This window comes from Buteo buteo, chromosome 7 (genome assembly GCF_964188355.1).
Source record: "Buteo buteo chromosome 7, bButBut1.hap1.1, whole genome shotgun sequence".
Classification (NCBI taxonomy): Eukaryota; Metazoa; Chordata; class Aves; order Accipitriformes; family Accipitridae; genus Buteo; species Buteo buteo.
Window position 1 is genome coordinate 15,015,414 of NC_134177.1, and position 15,390 is coordinate 15,030,803.

Genomic DNA, 15,390 nt, shown 5'->3' on the forward strand with positions numbered 1-15,390 from the left:
ACATGACAGTCCTACAGCAGCGATTGCACAAGAGGGGCCGAGCCCAGCGGCAGGACGTCTCCGGTGCTGCTGCAGCAGCAGCCCCCCAGCCCACGGTGAAGTGGGACTCACCCACCGTGGCTCAAGCAGGAGGCTTCGCCAGGGCTTGTCCACCCAAAACACCCAGGAGGGAAGGGGGTGCGAACCCAGACTTGGGCTAGGAAAACGGAGGCGTAACGCCTCCATAGCTTGCCCATCTCTGCACGGAGCAGGGGCAAAGCAGGAGCTTCAGGCCTCCTGACCGCTGTGAGAGTCTGTAAACACTCACAAGCCCGCTCTTGTCCCAGGGGTACGTGCCTTTGGCTGCATCTCCTCCCAGCTATTCTGTCATCCCTAGGAAATGCCGTGTTCCGATATCGTGGCTGCTGAATCAGCATCCCCAGGCGAGATGGGCTGGTCGGAGGCCTAGAGGAAACACAGCCAACGCTCCATAACGTCAGGCAGAGGCTCCCAGAGCTCCTGCCTCGCAGCCGGCGGTTGCACGCACTCCTGAACCACGAAGCGCTGCTGGGTATCTTCTCCGAGCACATCGGCCATCACCCGGCTTCTCTTTGCCACCAGGAGAGGGAAGATCTGAGGTGTAAGCTCCGATCTTGCTGCTGTGTGCTGGAGGGCTGAGCTGCATTTAGTAGGTGCCTACCTGAGCTGGCACCCTCTGCCAGCAGCGACAAGGGCTCTCCAGCAGCTACCGGCCTCACGTGGCAGAGGAGAGACAGAAGGGACAGAGACACCAGGGACACAAGCACAGGACATGAGTACTGGTGGCTTGGAAGGGTCCTGCAGCAGCAGGGAAACAGGCAGAGAGCTGCCAGCACTTATGGCAGCAGTTAATTCCCTCCTTGCCACCCCACTCTTCAAGTCCCAACAAGCAAAGGAGAATGGCAGCTGCAGTGACATCAGGCTGGAAACATGCTACATACTCCCATGGCCCAGCATGGGGGTCAGAGCTCCCACTGCTCCAGGATTTCCTAAAGCAGAGAGAGCAGGAGCAACCGCCACAGAAACAAGCATTTGAGGGAACCGAGCGAGTTATGGAAGACCCTCGGCTAGGCTGTGTTGCGGGTGTACCCGAAGTGCTCCCAACTAGGATGCGGTCCCAGAGGCAGCTCCTGGACTCGGAGGTCTGGTTAACACACAGGGCTGTTAACCATGACTCTGCATCCCGCACAGGAGCCTAGAGCGTGGAGCTGATCCCCTCAGCCACTGAGTGCAGACGTGCTTTGCATCCACCCTTTCCCCAGCAGCAGGGAACCCCCGGACCAGGGATTAGCTACCTCCAACCTTTTCCAGCCCACTGTCGCCCCAAGCCCAGCCTGGTAGCAAAGGCTGGGCAGTAGATCATTAAGGCATGGGCTGCAGGGACCGGGAAAAGCCTTGCCAATACACTGGCAATGGCAAGCCGTTAGCACCTTGAGACAGCAGCAAGGCAATGGTGCCCAGAGAGAGGGTCTGAGGTGCAGCTGCACTTCTCCTGAGGAGCCCTCCCTGCTGCCTCCCCGCCTGCCACCGCCACCGTCACACTGACCTGGGAGACCGTCCCTTCTCCGGGAAAAACAGAGATGGGACATTAATAAGCATATCCTCAGATTTCCCAGGCCAGGGAGTTCTGCAGGAAGGGCTGAGTTCTGTTGGGCAACAAGCAATGAATCAGAGGCAGCTCAAAACAGGACACCTCAGAGGAAGAGTTAGTAAAACACCCCAGCCCTTTATTGCTCCAGCCTTTTGTTGTCTGCTGACTTCACTTCCCCGTCTGGCTCAAGCATGGGGAAAGCCCGATGACAGCATGTAAAGACAAATCATCCTCCTCTTAGCACTTGACTGTACGCAGCCGTGTGCCAAAGCCCCCACGTGCCAGAGCTCAGCGAGCATGCAACGGGAGCCAAAGGAGCAGCGCGGAGACCCAGCAGGGCCGGGGAAGCCAAAGGGGGGTTCAGAAAGATAGCAGTTGCTGCTAATCCACTGCTCTTCCAGAGGTCGGACATCAGGGTGTCGTACGCCCACGTGGTGACCAACCTGTTGCTTTTTCTTAGAAATCGGACAGTGTGCATCCAAGGGCCCATAGCCACGGGCGCTCTTCTTCAGTGCCTCACCCAGGCAAACAATAACCAGCATGGTTTGTAGAACAATTTCCTCGTTAGTCCAGATTATACTTATCTCCTGCCTGCTGCGAGCAGATGCTTGCGTGGCACCAGTAAGACAGCACTGGAGCTGGCACAACACTAAGTGGTCATTACAGTTGCCCAACCAAGAACCTAAATTTGTAACAACTGCCTCCTTTTAAGCACTAGCATGCAACCACCCAGAACCACCACCGAGACAGCTTCGTGTTGGTTTTGTGCTTCTCTCAAATATATTGCAATAAATATTCTGGAGCTTCTGTTTATGAAACCAGTCCCAGTTTGCTTTGCACCAGCTGTAGTGACTCCTATTTCTCCTTCTTTAGAGATGGCTCTAACTACTATTTAGACAGGGTTGCTAAATTTTGTTAAACCTCACCAGCAAGACAATGGTTATTTAACACCACAGAAGTACATTGTCTCTTTTCACAGCTTAGAAGAGGAATTCAAGTCCAGCAGCAGAGCAGCCTGAAATGTCGTTTATTCTCATTGCCTAGAGTAACACACAGCAGGGAACAAGCCACAAACCTGCAGCAAGTGTAAGCTCTCTTCACCTCAGGCTTGTAATGTGCCATTTCAAGGCCATTCAGGAAAGACCTCTAGTTAGAAAGCCAGTAAGGCTATGAAAGGACTCCTAGAGTATAGCATCGCCTGCCCAACTAGCCAGGGAACCACATCCAGAGGCTTTTTAGCACATCAGAGCTTTTAAGAACAAGCTAAGTCACATAATTAAGATAAAAGTTAATAGTTAAATCCAAGAGCTGCCAAAGCACATGCAGTCTGACAGCTACCAGTCTACTTACAAACTAAAATATTCATATAATTCAAAACATTAATAAACATTTCAGCATGAAGATCAAAACCCACACTACTGCCTCATAGTTGCCTTTGTATATCAACACTTGAAAGGGCTGGAAGTCAGGGAGTAATACTACATAATAAGAAAAGGTAAAAAATACCGAGACTGTATATGCTACTGCAATTTGATGGAGATGTGGATGTTCCCCAGCCAACTGCAAAAAAAGGTGGTGACATTTCAGGGCCCTCAGTTCAGGCAGGCTCCCTGCGACTTTGCTGCCTGCCTATGTTTTGCTAGCCAAGCCCAGCAGAAAGCACCCCTTTCTCTCCCAGCTCAGTCAAGACCAGCTCTCAAACCAACTACGCTCCTGTGGAGCCCAGCCTCAGTTCTGGGCATCTGCCTGGTACTCTGGTTTCAAGACTCACTGCATCATGCAGTGAGTAACACCTTGCTTTTGAGACCACTGATCAAAGTTTAAGGATGAAAGCGTTTACTTAAAATTCAGAGTTATAGTAACATTACAATGTTTCAAAACCAAACCAACAACAAAATAGATCAAGATTATACTTCCTAGCCCAGAATTTTATTTATCGTCCTCCAGTTAAGCTGGATGAAAGCACTGTTAGCTTTAAACGGTACCCCTTCCTCCTGCCGTGTCCTGGAAAGGGGCTGAGGACAGAAAGCAAAACCTAAGACACTTGCACCATACCATTCTGCCCCTGCCTCCATTTTTAAAAGGTCCCCCAGCATCTCCTCCCAAAAAATACCATTTGTCTTCTCAATAAGGAGACAAAACATTGCCGGCAGTATAAGGCATAATAGCATTTGGAGTACTAGGGGCAACCTTTAAAGCACAGCTAAAGATGTGTTCCTATGGAGGCTTTCCTGCGTTGATGCCGCTTCCATCTGAGCAGCATGAGCACGGCAGCAGGCAGTGGCAGCAGGCAGGGACAGGGCTGCAGTCCCAAGCAGTAGTACACGCATAGAGGTGACCACAGATTTTCTTTCAGCTCTCCCTCTGGCTTCACGCACCAAGTGCTGCAGCAATATACAGTGATTACAACCACTTTTGGCAAACACTGTGAGGTACCTAAAAGCACATTTTCATTATGCTGTAAAGACAAGGTCTCTATGGTTATTGCTATGAAGATTTGTACTCCATATCTGAATCAAGTGTCAACTGCCCAAATGCTCAAAATGCATCCAAAACAATGCTTCTACTCCTCTTTGGCTGGTATTCTCTATCTTCTTAAAAAATTTATCAGAACTACAGGCTGAGCAGGACTATTTCTAGAGCGCAAGAGTTGCCTGGTTTTACCCATCACATACAGACTGAGCACAATGGTGACAGTCTGAAGTGCTAAAATCAAACTGTGAAGGCACAAGAATAGCTGACAATAAGCAACTCTGGTATTAAAATAGGGTTTAGCACTCCTGTGGGCTGGCAGCTCATCCCACCAGGCAAGAGTAGTTAAATCTGTTCCTCTGACACTGTTGGTTTGTACTATGTGACTGGCAGAAGTTTTGGTTGGAACGTCTGAGAAATGAAACCTAGGCTGTCCAACATGTTCAACGTGTGAGTAGGTAAAAGCTGGAGTTGCAAGAGGAATTGATGTGGGTGTGCTGGTATCCATGTCGGACACTGCTGTTACAGTAGTCTCCCAAGATGATGTTAAGTGCTCCATCACAAGAGAAGTTGAAGTCTGGGAGTAAGTTGAGCTGAACGTCCGGTATGTAACGGCTGTGGTTGGCAGGCACTTCAGGTGATCAACTGTTAGAGCCACAAGAGAAATATTCTGTAGTGCCGGCGGGCTGTGACAGATTAGAGATGGCACATTTTTAACTACCTCCATGCTCTTTTGGAGCCACTCTTGGAAGCCAAGAATTTGGCAATCGCATTTCCAAGGGTTGTCGTCAAGGAAGACTTCTTGTAGCTCAGGTAAAGTGGTAAAGAAGTCTCCAGGAAGGGACTGCAGCTTAGTACTATTCAGGTAAACTTTCTGAAGGTACTTGAGATTATGAAAGAGGTTTCTAGGAAGAACCTCAAGCCTCCTATCAAAAAGGGAAATGTTCTGCAGTTTCTGAAGGCTCAGGAAGATGCCCTCTGGCAAACTGGAAATATTATTTGTGTGCAGAGAAAGGCCCCGCAGTTCATTCAGACCACTGAATACATTCTTAGGAAGAACACTAAGCTCTGGATTAAAACTCAGCACAAGCAGCTCTAAATTTGTCAAGTTACTGAACACAAAATCTGGTATTGTCGAGAGCTTTGTATGATACAGCCACAGGCTACTAAGATGTCTCATTTCTCCAAACAATACTTCTGGAAGAGACTTCAGTGGGTTCCTGTACAAGGTCAATTTAGACAGGTCATGCAAGTGCAGAAAGAGCCCAGGAGGCAAAACCTCAAGCTTGTTTCTGGAGAGCGTTAGGCTTCTCAGCTTATGAAGACAATGAAATGCATCAGGAGCAATGGACTGGATGTTATTGGAATGCAGGAAGAGTTCCAGCAGCTCCTTCAGGCTGTCAAACATACCAGACTCTATTGAAGACAGCCTGTTAAAATACAGCATCAGCTTCTCAAGCTTGGTTAATGCACTAAATATATTTCTAGGCAGTGCTGCCAAATAATTTCTTGACAAGTTCAGTACTTTGAGTTTGGCGAGTTTCTTCAGCACGCCACTAGGAAGTGCTGTTAGTTGGTTTTTGTTCAAGAAAAGCTCCTCCAAACTAGCTAGTTTGTCAAACAGATTTTCTTCTATGGATTTCAACCTGTTATTTTCCATGATCAATTGCTGAAGCTGTACCATGTCATCAAACACCTCTGGGGGTAGTTCGACCAGCTTATTATCTAGCAGTTTGAGGACTTTTAGCCTTCTCAAGCCTTTAAAAGCCATTGGTGAAATCAGAGAGATGTTGTTTGAAGACAAGATGAGATGCTGCAGTTTCACCATCCTAGAAAAAACATCCTGCAAGTATGTTATATTAGTGTCTGTTATGTGAATTGCTGTCATGTTGCAAGGCAGATTTAACGATTCCAGGTCTTTTAGGTGGGGACCAGAGCAATGAATTGCATTTTTTGAAGAGCAGTCACACTTCTCAGGACAAATGGATGCATCCAGCTGGAAGAAAAGGTTGATCATCACTGACAAACCAAACACCAACATCCTTGTTGAAGTGCCAGAAACATTAGCTGTTACGAGAGATAAGAGAGCATCAGGATTTGATCACAGGTAGTTAACAACTTAGCAGCCAACAAAGTTGTGTGAATATATCATAAAACCTGCAAATGTGTGTGAAATTTCTCTTGGCTTGAAAGCAAACTTCAGAATCTCTATTACTGTTGACTGCAAATATTTCTAAGGTGCTCAACTTACACTGAGAAGTACAGATAAAGCTCTTTTGTAAATCAAGTATTCCTTGTTTATATTTGTACTAATCAAGTATAATAAACACATATGAAAATCATGATGAAACTAAGGAGTCATAAGGCATGTATTTATTTGAACAGAAAAGCATTATACTAAGTTACACACAGAAAGTCTTTAAAAAAAAATTATCAAAAGGTCCTGCACCCACAGTATTTTTTTATTGTAGGTTACCTGAGGTTTAAAAATAAAGTTTAGCCTGCAAAAATAGATCATGGAGGTAAAAAGGGTGTCCTATATTTTAAGTGGCCAAAAGCAAAACAGCACACAGTTCTGTCAAATCATCTCTCAGCATTTGCAAGTGATCGCTTCTTGGAACAGCCCAAGAACACACAAGAAGCAACAGGCTATTTTTGACATAGCCTGAAAATACCATGCAAGAGCTCATGTACCGCAGGACAGTAGTGAGCCTCCGATAACCAATGAGTCTCATTTCAACAGCTTAACACAACCCTAAGTTATCAGCAGTATTAAAAGTACGATGAAATGAGAGGAAAGAAGTGCGATGAAATTAGCTAGAAAGCTGTAGCAATAGAGGTAGATCTGCATGACATACCACAGAGTTGGAAAGTTGTATAGATTTCCAAACAAAAAAATAACAGGAAAGCAATCATTGTAACTATAGTTATAATATTTAAAAGAGCAAGTCAAACAGAAATCCACAGTTTAGAAGTACTTCCTTACTAAAGTCAACAAGTCCAAATGTATCAGAAACCTGGAAGCCAAGTATCTGGCTGATCAGTACAAGAAGCAGCAGCTGGGACTGCTGGAATAGCTGGACAAGTTCTGCAGACATAACTAGAATAGCCGACACTGTGTCAGTCTTCAGCACCGAGAATGCTGGGGGCGAGGAGGGCTCCATTCCAACATTCCCTTTTCCAGGGGCAAGGATGAAGCTCTCCCATACCAAGCCCACAAAAAGACATGGGTACAAACTCCATCACTTAAAAAGCCAGGTGGGATAGTAGAACTTCTCACATGCCTGAACTGTTGATAAGAATGTACCACCATGGATCAAAAACAGCTGCTGCATCAAAAAAACCAAAAGGGCGTACTTAAAAAAAAAATAAATTCTTGGTTAGGTTCAGAGCACTGAAGACTGGTAAAATCTGCATCCCCTCCTCAGGAAGGGAAGGACATGGCATCTAGTGGTATCAACTACCGGCAACACAGTGCTGCAAAGCGAGATCTCATTGGGCTTTCTACAACTCTTTGAGTGAGACTAAGTCACCAAAAAAAGGCCATGAGATTTCACCCTTCCAAAGGACTCTTCCATGCCAAACAAGAATCTTTCAGAGAATCTCACCCTCGTAGTAATCTCCCCCACCCCAAACCCGACCATCTCTCATAAACCAGTGATGCCTTCAGCTCAATAAACTCGTAAGCCAGCCTGTCCCTGATCCTACCTATCCCCACCTCAGCACGCCGATGATCCCCGTGCACCCATGGCAAGCACCTCAGCCTACAGCCCACAGAGCAGGCAGCCGGCGAGCCACTTTTGGGTGATGCAGGAGCACAACCCTCCATGCAGGGCAGAAATGCACCAAGAAATTTCTGTTTCAAGCCCTGACAGGCATCTCAACCTGCACTGACTCAACCCAAGACCACAGCAGAACTACGGGATTCAGTGAGATGAGAGAAATAAGGATCTAGAGAACGAAATGGGGAAGAAAAAAAACAAACATAAACAATTTATTATGCTACTGACTGCAAATGCAGGTCCCTCAGATAGCATGACAGCAGGCTAGAGTTTAAAATAAGAAACAGGCTAACACTAGACTGGAAACCAGGGACGTCTGTTTTCCTGGTCTTGTAACAAAAGGTAAGAGAGTATTCAACAAGACAAAGTTAGACACCCAGAATTGCTAGAAGACATACATTTTCACAAACAAACAATGAAATGGTAGACATTCTTTGCAAGAGATTAAGGCCACCAGCACATGACTGGCACAGGAACTGGATAATCCTATGCATCTCAAACATCTAGAGCTCCTAATGGTATTTTCTGAAGAAATAAACTTCCATAACTGAAAATTTCAATAGTAGAGAATACAGCAAGATCCACATAAGGGTCATAATTATACATTCCTGCATATTAAAATTTCCTCAAACCCTCACATGAGACACCTGGCATTCCAGAAAGGACACCAGCCTTGCTGGTCACTTACTATGTTCTGGTCTACAGCCTCTTTTCCTTTCTACCACCCCCTTAATGTTTCTCAAGACTATGAAAGGATGCCAGAAGCAATACATTAATACTGTTAGTATATTAAAAGTCACAAATCAGTTTTGAACTCAGTTTCACAAATAGTGAGCACACTTACCATTTACTATGGCGCTTAACATTTTTTACTTTCTTGCAAGTTTCTAAACTCATATGAGCATGAAGAAGGAATTTTGAACCGTACCTTAGAAACTTAACTGCTTTTTAGAGGAACTTACTAGGAGCATAGCAGGCAATCAGGCTTCACGATGATTCTGCACTTTAAATGGGAAGTAAAACAGCAGAACGCATCCTCTAGATAACACTTTCACCCACATCTGCATAACTATTGTGAAAGGCCAAAGAATATTTTAAGTTGCAGAGCAGATTTTGCCTATATTTGTGTAAGCAACCAGCTTCCATAGGTTGTGTGCAACTGCAAAAGTAGAATCTGAGACCGCTCACAGAACAGGAGAAAGTTTGAAGTCACACATGCAACAGCACAAAAACCGCTTGTAGCTTCTTTGATAGTGATATTAGAATACATGCTTCAACCAACCCAATGCCAATCTGGGTAAAGTCAGAAATCTACAGTTCAATTTGAATTATGATAAAAAATTTCAAATTTGTTAGACAGTTTCATCATAGTCTGCTACACAGGTGCATTAGGTTTTGAAGGAGTGGACACATCTACTTTAAACAACCAAGTGATTGATATGTACCTTCACAAGGATGCTCTGACTTTTACTTTCTTGCAGGATTGGAGTCAAAGCAATTTTAAGTACGGAATGAAGAGTTTTTTACTTAATGCTTTGGCTAAGCAATCCAAGGTTGACCCATTTAGCTTCTGTATTTCCTCCAAGTCTTCTGGAGTCACAGGCCAACAAAACCTAAAGCCTGAAAGATTCTGAAGAGAGAAAAGCTTTAAGTTATCAAAATATTAGCTTGAAATTGAAAGATTAAGTTTTTGTAATCAACTAACCAGGTATTTCAAGTATCTTGTCTTGAAGCTTAAAATAATGTGGTCTGCCAATGAATGTTTAAATGGAAGGTGAGCCGCAGGATGGAAAAGAGGTCTTCATTTCTGTGTGATTTTTCTGAAGTTGACTGCGACAACCACGACAGCTCACAACCCGGAACATTTGCCCAGAGCCTTTTCAAGATAATGCCTCCCACACGCCAAAGAACAGAAGGAACATCTGGACAACAGAAGGTGGAAACAAGTTGCTATCATGTGTATAAGGTCTGGCTTTAAAATGGCTCTCATAAGCCACCAGGTAAGAGTACAGGCAATATTATTCCAGTGCAGAACAGCAGTGCTACCACAGGCACTGCTAACACACAGCATGCATACTTCTCCACCCTCACCTTCAAAAACACAGAGGCACTGAACAAGATACCCATGACATCAGTGGGAGTAAGTCTGTATTCTTCAACAAGCTTTAGATCTAATTGTATAAAGATTAAAAACAATTTCATGAAACTAAAGAAAAGAGTTAAAATATCTGTTCATTTTAATTTTATTTTCAAAGAGCTTCAGTCACAAAAATGATTTACAAGTCTATTTACAATTCTATTGTACAGTTATTTATGTATGCCTCTTGACAACAGGGTACCATTCTAGAGCAGCAATACATATTTTAAATACAAAGATGTAGTATCATTTCAGATCTAAAAATAAAAAGGAAGCTGAGCTTCTAGAGAGCGCTGTAATGATGAACCTTTTAATTTGTGTTAGGCTTGAGGAATTCATGATAAACTGAGTAGTTTCTGCTTCACATAATTATCAAAGAAGCTGCAGTTTGTTGAAAATAGCTTTAAAAACTTGACGCTTTACTGTATAAAATCAACATATTCAAGACTCTAAAAATTGTCAAAACCCCACAGCTTTCCCTTAGACATACAAAACCCTAAGTTTACAATTCAGAATTTCATGGGAGAAATCCTACAGAACTTTAGCTCTCTCATCTTGTGATGACCAACATAAGCATTAAAAATTTGCAGCATAAAAAGGACTCCACATCTGCTGAGTATTATACTGTATACACATATACAGTACAGGATTATTTACCCAATTTGGGATGACTGTTCAGCACAACCTTCATGAAGAAAGAAAAAAATAAATAGAATTAAAAATCCAACAACTTTTTAAAAGTGCAACAGTAAGAGTTTCCAATTTAAAGTTACAATGAATATGGACAGTCAGTTCTGTGGGTGTTTTAGCCGCTTCTACTCAAGCATTATTCGCAGCATTTTCTTTTTACAGTAGATTTAGTTCTATAGTACATGAAACAAGAGTTACTGCTAATTGAATCTGAAGGGAAGAGGAAAAAAAAAGAAAACCTTAAAAATAACCCTGAGGGATATACAATTTAATGATCTTGCAATTTATTCCTAAAAAATAACATGTATTATTTAGCAATTGCTTTTCTGGATAGACCAGTCCTTTAAGTATGTGCATAAATAATATTTAAAAATCAGTAATATTTACAAATCCTAATATATCAAAGTAAAATACGTACAGATTAAAGTCTGCATACACAAATAATTTAAGAATAAATCAAACTCCTCAACGTAAAGGCCAAAATATACAGCAGGAAGAAAATGTCTACCAAGTATCTAGTGGAGCTCACTAAATTGGTCTGTTCACCTGAATTCAGACTTCCAAGATGAACATTAGAAGAGATTCTTTTCACTACAAACTGAATTTCATCTTACTTCAAAGCAGAAACTGAATACACTAGTGCAGATCTAGTTTGCTGCATTTCTGAAAACCAGAAAAACTAAACTGCTCAAAATGGGAAAAATTATAGGTGGCCAAACTCAGCTCTTGGGCAGGAAGGCATAAATCCCAATAATTGCAGAAGATGCAAAAGCTTATTTTGTGGCTGAACTTGCAACAACGAGGATTCTTAGAAAAGCTGATTTATTATTCTTGACTAAGCGTCAGAAGCAAATAGGTCAGAGCTCAAGCATGCAACCTCAAGAACATTTACTAACTCTGAATGCATACCTTGAGGAAACTAGCTCCCATTTGCAAAATATTCAAGTTTAATAGGCTTATGAACCATTAGTCACTCAATCAAGTGGAGACACTCGGCAATTTCAGTTTTAGTAAGAGTTCCCTAAAATGTTCTCCAAAGACAAGCCCACCTTAATAAGCTGTTTCCTCATCACTTTCTAGATAAGTCTAAAACCAGAATAAGATTGAAAGACTAGCTTCAGAAACCAAACAAGCTGAGACAAATTATCAGTTTAGAGAAAGTATTAAGCAAAAGCATATAAAAGGGAAAGACAGAAATATTTTCTTTTACTTCTGATGGAACAATCAAGTTTAAATGGTCAATGAAATGGAAAGCAAAAGCTTTGGAAAGCAAAAGCTTATGCGTTTAAAGGTAAGTCACAGCTCCCAGGTCCAAGATGCATAGCTTCACAACATTTTTCAACTAAAATATTATTTTTCTTTAAATTTGAATACTACTTACGCAGCTAAGAATTATTCTTCATCAATTATTCCATGCTACAAAGATTTTGTAAAACCAACATTGACAGAAATTAGCCAGCTGACTCAAGTTCATGATTAATAAATTCATCCAAGTCCACAACTGCAGACCTCTTAAAAGCTACCGATGTTATTTGACGTTTATGACCTTAAGAAGCCAGGATAATAAGACTTTGACATTGCTCTGTTGAATGAATGCTAAGAAAACCACTTCCGCCTTCCTCCTGCTCCACGCCTCAAAACCAAACAACAACCCCCTCCCCCCCCCAAAAAAAAAAAAAAAAATCAGGAAAAGAGTTGACAGCTGGACTGAAGGATAGTATACCATATGCATACTATTTATGAGGAGCAAGTACTAGTAACTTAAACCCATAAGTTCTAGGGAAAAGTCTTCCAAACCATTTAGCACCACTTTTAAATTCCCCATTGGCACAGTATGTTCAACACTGCAGAAACCATAACATGAGCAGTGGGGGACACTGTCCATACTGCCTTACAGAACAGCACAAGGGAATTAGGCCCAACCTGAAAAATTCCCCTTATTAAACCAGTGCTGGAATGGAATTGTCTCCACAGGAGTTTAAAAAAAAAACAAACCACACCACCAAACCACCCCCCCAGCCAAATAAAACCTCAAATTCCATCATCAGAATACACACACTTCAAAATGATCCCAGCTGGCCAAGGAGTTTGGGGCCCTCCTTCCAAGACTAAAGGACCTGACTTCCTTCTTTAAAGGATCTCTCCAGAATCGTAACTTCTCCACATCCCAGATCCCCTCCCAAAGCTTGGAGGTGTCTGAACCAGTCAGTTGCATCTGGTCAAAACAGGTTGATCAAGAGTCGGTATTTTATCATCTTCCCAAAGACACCAAAGATTTTTCTGAAAGTTTAGCAAGTTGAAGATGGTTTGGAGATAAGTAATTTGTGGTTTAAGGGGAAAAAAAAAAAAGAAAGAAAAGTGTTAAGTTTTGCATGTGAAAATGATGCCTGCCTCTACATCTTTGCAGACCTATTTTTCTAGTGGTCTTGTGTTTTGACACCGCCTAATGGCAAAATAATTTATCACTACCCCAAGTGCTTAAGCAGCATTACTAGTATGTAAGCTTTTCTTTTTTCTTTTTTTTTTTCTTTTTTTTTTTAAATAAATAAAATCCACATAAGCCTTAGAGCTCTGCAGCAAGACAGATTTTAGCTCATCTATTTTCTCTTAATTTTGTTTCATACAGCTACATATAGTGCTTAAGACACTAGCAGACTCTTTGAAATGCATATGTTCTTAACATGCACAAATCCCAAGCGTGGGCATGTAAAAATATTCCTCCCTCCCACACCCATTTCCCTTGCAGCAGTAACTCTGACCTTACTACTTCAAGGTATATAGGAAAATTGTCTTAAGATTTAAAACAAAACATGGTCCACAAAGGGAAAATCCAACCCTTCTGCTGGGAAAAGCAAGGTCTGTGGAGAAATGTATAGCTAAATGTAATAAAACATGAGACAGAAGAAAGTGTTAAGATTCTCCAGCCTTTCTTCTCCAAAAACTTTAGCGTAGCCAAATGCCTCCCCCTCTGCAGGCCACCTAAGCCCTTCCTTGGGGTTAGCTAGAAAAGAAGCTAAGAACCCACTTGAAAGCAATGTGCTTTCTTCTTAAGGACAAACCATATTGTTTCTATAGCGTTCCCAATTCCTGCTATGGCAGACTAAAGAATTAAACAAAAACACTCCTTACTAGTAGGGACAAACTTAGAGGTACACACACCAAAACTTTAGAACCGTTCTGAGGCACAAAGCTTTTCAACAGTGAATATCAAAAGAAAAGAAAAAAGCATGACAAGGTTATTATGTACCTCTAGTACTACCATGGGACGATTACATCATAGGGTTTACATGAACACGTGCCCAGGTAAGCAGGTTAGAACAACGATTAAGATACTCCAGGCAAATAAAGTGAACCTGTTTTAACTGCCCTGCAGTTTAAACCTTCAAATACATCTCATTCAGGAATAACAAAATTTGAAAGAAGGTAGAAGGAAACAATCATTTTTTGTTCTGCCTAAGGTAACCTACATTTTTAAAATGTATAGCCATAAGATGTCTGGCTCTGAACTTTGTATTCAGAGAGACAAAACAGTTGGAAATATCTGCATTAGAATTTGACATTTAGTATACCGCAATTTCAAATAAAGCCTTAAAATTACATTCTTCTGAATACTACTGAAGACACATGCCACCAAGATCCACTGTTACGTTACAGTGATGATTTGATATGAACCATTTTCTTGGGATGGTACTTTCGCTTCTGTCGTTGTTCTGGGTTTTGGTGGCCATTCTGGATCAACCAGCAGTTCCTGAGCTAGATGCATATACTTGGCTTTTGGTGTCTTCTCTCTACAGCCAAACAGGGAAGAAAGGAAACAGACTCCACAGCGATCTACAGCCTCCTGCAGAAGTGAACAGATTTGAAAACTGGATTACCATACGAAAAATTTAATATAGCTAACAATACAGTAAATCGCTAGAAGAAAAACTATTATTTTAGTTTCTAATCTACTATTTTATTGTCACATTGGACCTAGAAAGCATAGTACAGAAACTCTTCTGTTGTGTCACCTCTTCTATACTATGGTAGCAATGACATTTAAAAAACATGAAGAAAACCCAAGTACTCTGCGTTATCATAACATCTAAGGTCACCAACAGCTTTTATGCATATTTTACAAGAGTTTCAATAAAAGGTATAACAGGCACCATTAAATGATGTTACTATTGAAAAATAAAAGGCTGGTCTAGAAAAAAGCAGTCAAATTCCCAGAGTCTCAAAACACTTTTTAAGCAATGAATTGTTTAACTGAAGGTGGCCAGCCAGCTGAAAATGGCAGAATTTCACTTGTTGATACTATGAAACCTAAGTCCTACAGGTATTAATAGTTATTAACACAGACACAAATTATTGAACTTAAGTCTTCTTTCCTGTTTTTCCTCTCCCAGTCCTAAACGCATGTAACATAACTAACTGGAGAAGAGAAACACCATTCCTCATTTGCAGGACTGGATCACTCTCATGTCTCAGAGAGCACCTATAGTCTGCAGGGCTGACATTTTAATGGAGATATATTCTGTGATTTTCTTCATGCTCTGAATTTCTATCAACTGATGAACTGAACCAAACATGAGCCTTAAGCACAACTTCCATTCTTCAGTGAACACAAAGCAATTTGTTCTTGAACAGCCTCAAAAGGACAAATGTAAATCTGAAGTGAATACATTTAATAAAATTTAGTGCTGAGAAATAAACAATTG

General features: G+C 42.0%; 2 protein-coding genes across 5 annotated transcripts in view; both read right to left on the reverse strand.

Annotated features, from left to right (window-relative positions):
- Positions 1-2,174: 2,174 nt before the first annotated feature.
- On the reverse strand, positions 2,175-8,928 carry GP5 (glycoprotein V platelet). 2 transcript variants are annotated; one of them, XM_075031659.1, is made up of 2 exons: positions 8,708-8,928; positions 2,175-6,148 (listed from the first exon to the last, which is right to left on the reverse strand). In XM_075031659.1, exons 1-2 carry the CDS (start codon positions 8,727-8,729, stop codon positions 4,197-4,199), a joined length of 1,974 nt encoding a protein of 657 aa, XP_074887760.1. In that variant the 5' UTR covers positions 8,730-8,928; the 3' UTR covers positions 2,175-4,196. The 2 variants fall into 2 exon arrangements, with proteins under 2 accessions (XP_074887760.1, XP_074887761.1); XM_075031660.1 differs by lacking the exon at positions 8,708-8,928 and adding an exon at positions 7,068-7,773.
- Positions 8,929-10,077: 1,149 nt separating this feature from the next.
- ATP13A3 (ATPase 13A3) overlaps positions 10,078-15,390 on the reverse strand; it is a 61,128-nt gene continuing 55,815 nt past the window's right edge. For all 3 annotated transcript variants that reach the window (XM_075031657.1, XM_075031658.1, XM_075031656.1), the window contains exon 34: positions 10,078-14,531. In XM_075031657.1, coding sequence (XP_074887758.1) covers positions 14,334-14,531 — 198 coding nt within the window. In that variant the 3' untranslated portion in view covers positions 10,078-14,333. The remainder of the gene's footprint in view (positions 14,532-15,390) is intronic.

What these genes read in the sequence shown, in the direction of transcription:
- GP5 (XM_075031660.1), bottom strand. Translation starts at nt 7,245, where the DNA reads ATGGAGCCCTCCTCGCCCCCAGCATTCTCGGTGCTGAAGACTGACACA. An exon ending in ATTTGGACTTGTTGACTTTA is followed by an intron (nt 6,149 to 7,067) that starts GTAAGGAAGTAC and finishes CTCTCGTAACAG; the next exon opens with CTAATGTTTCTGGCACTTCA.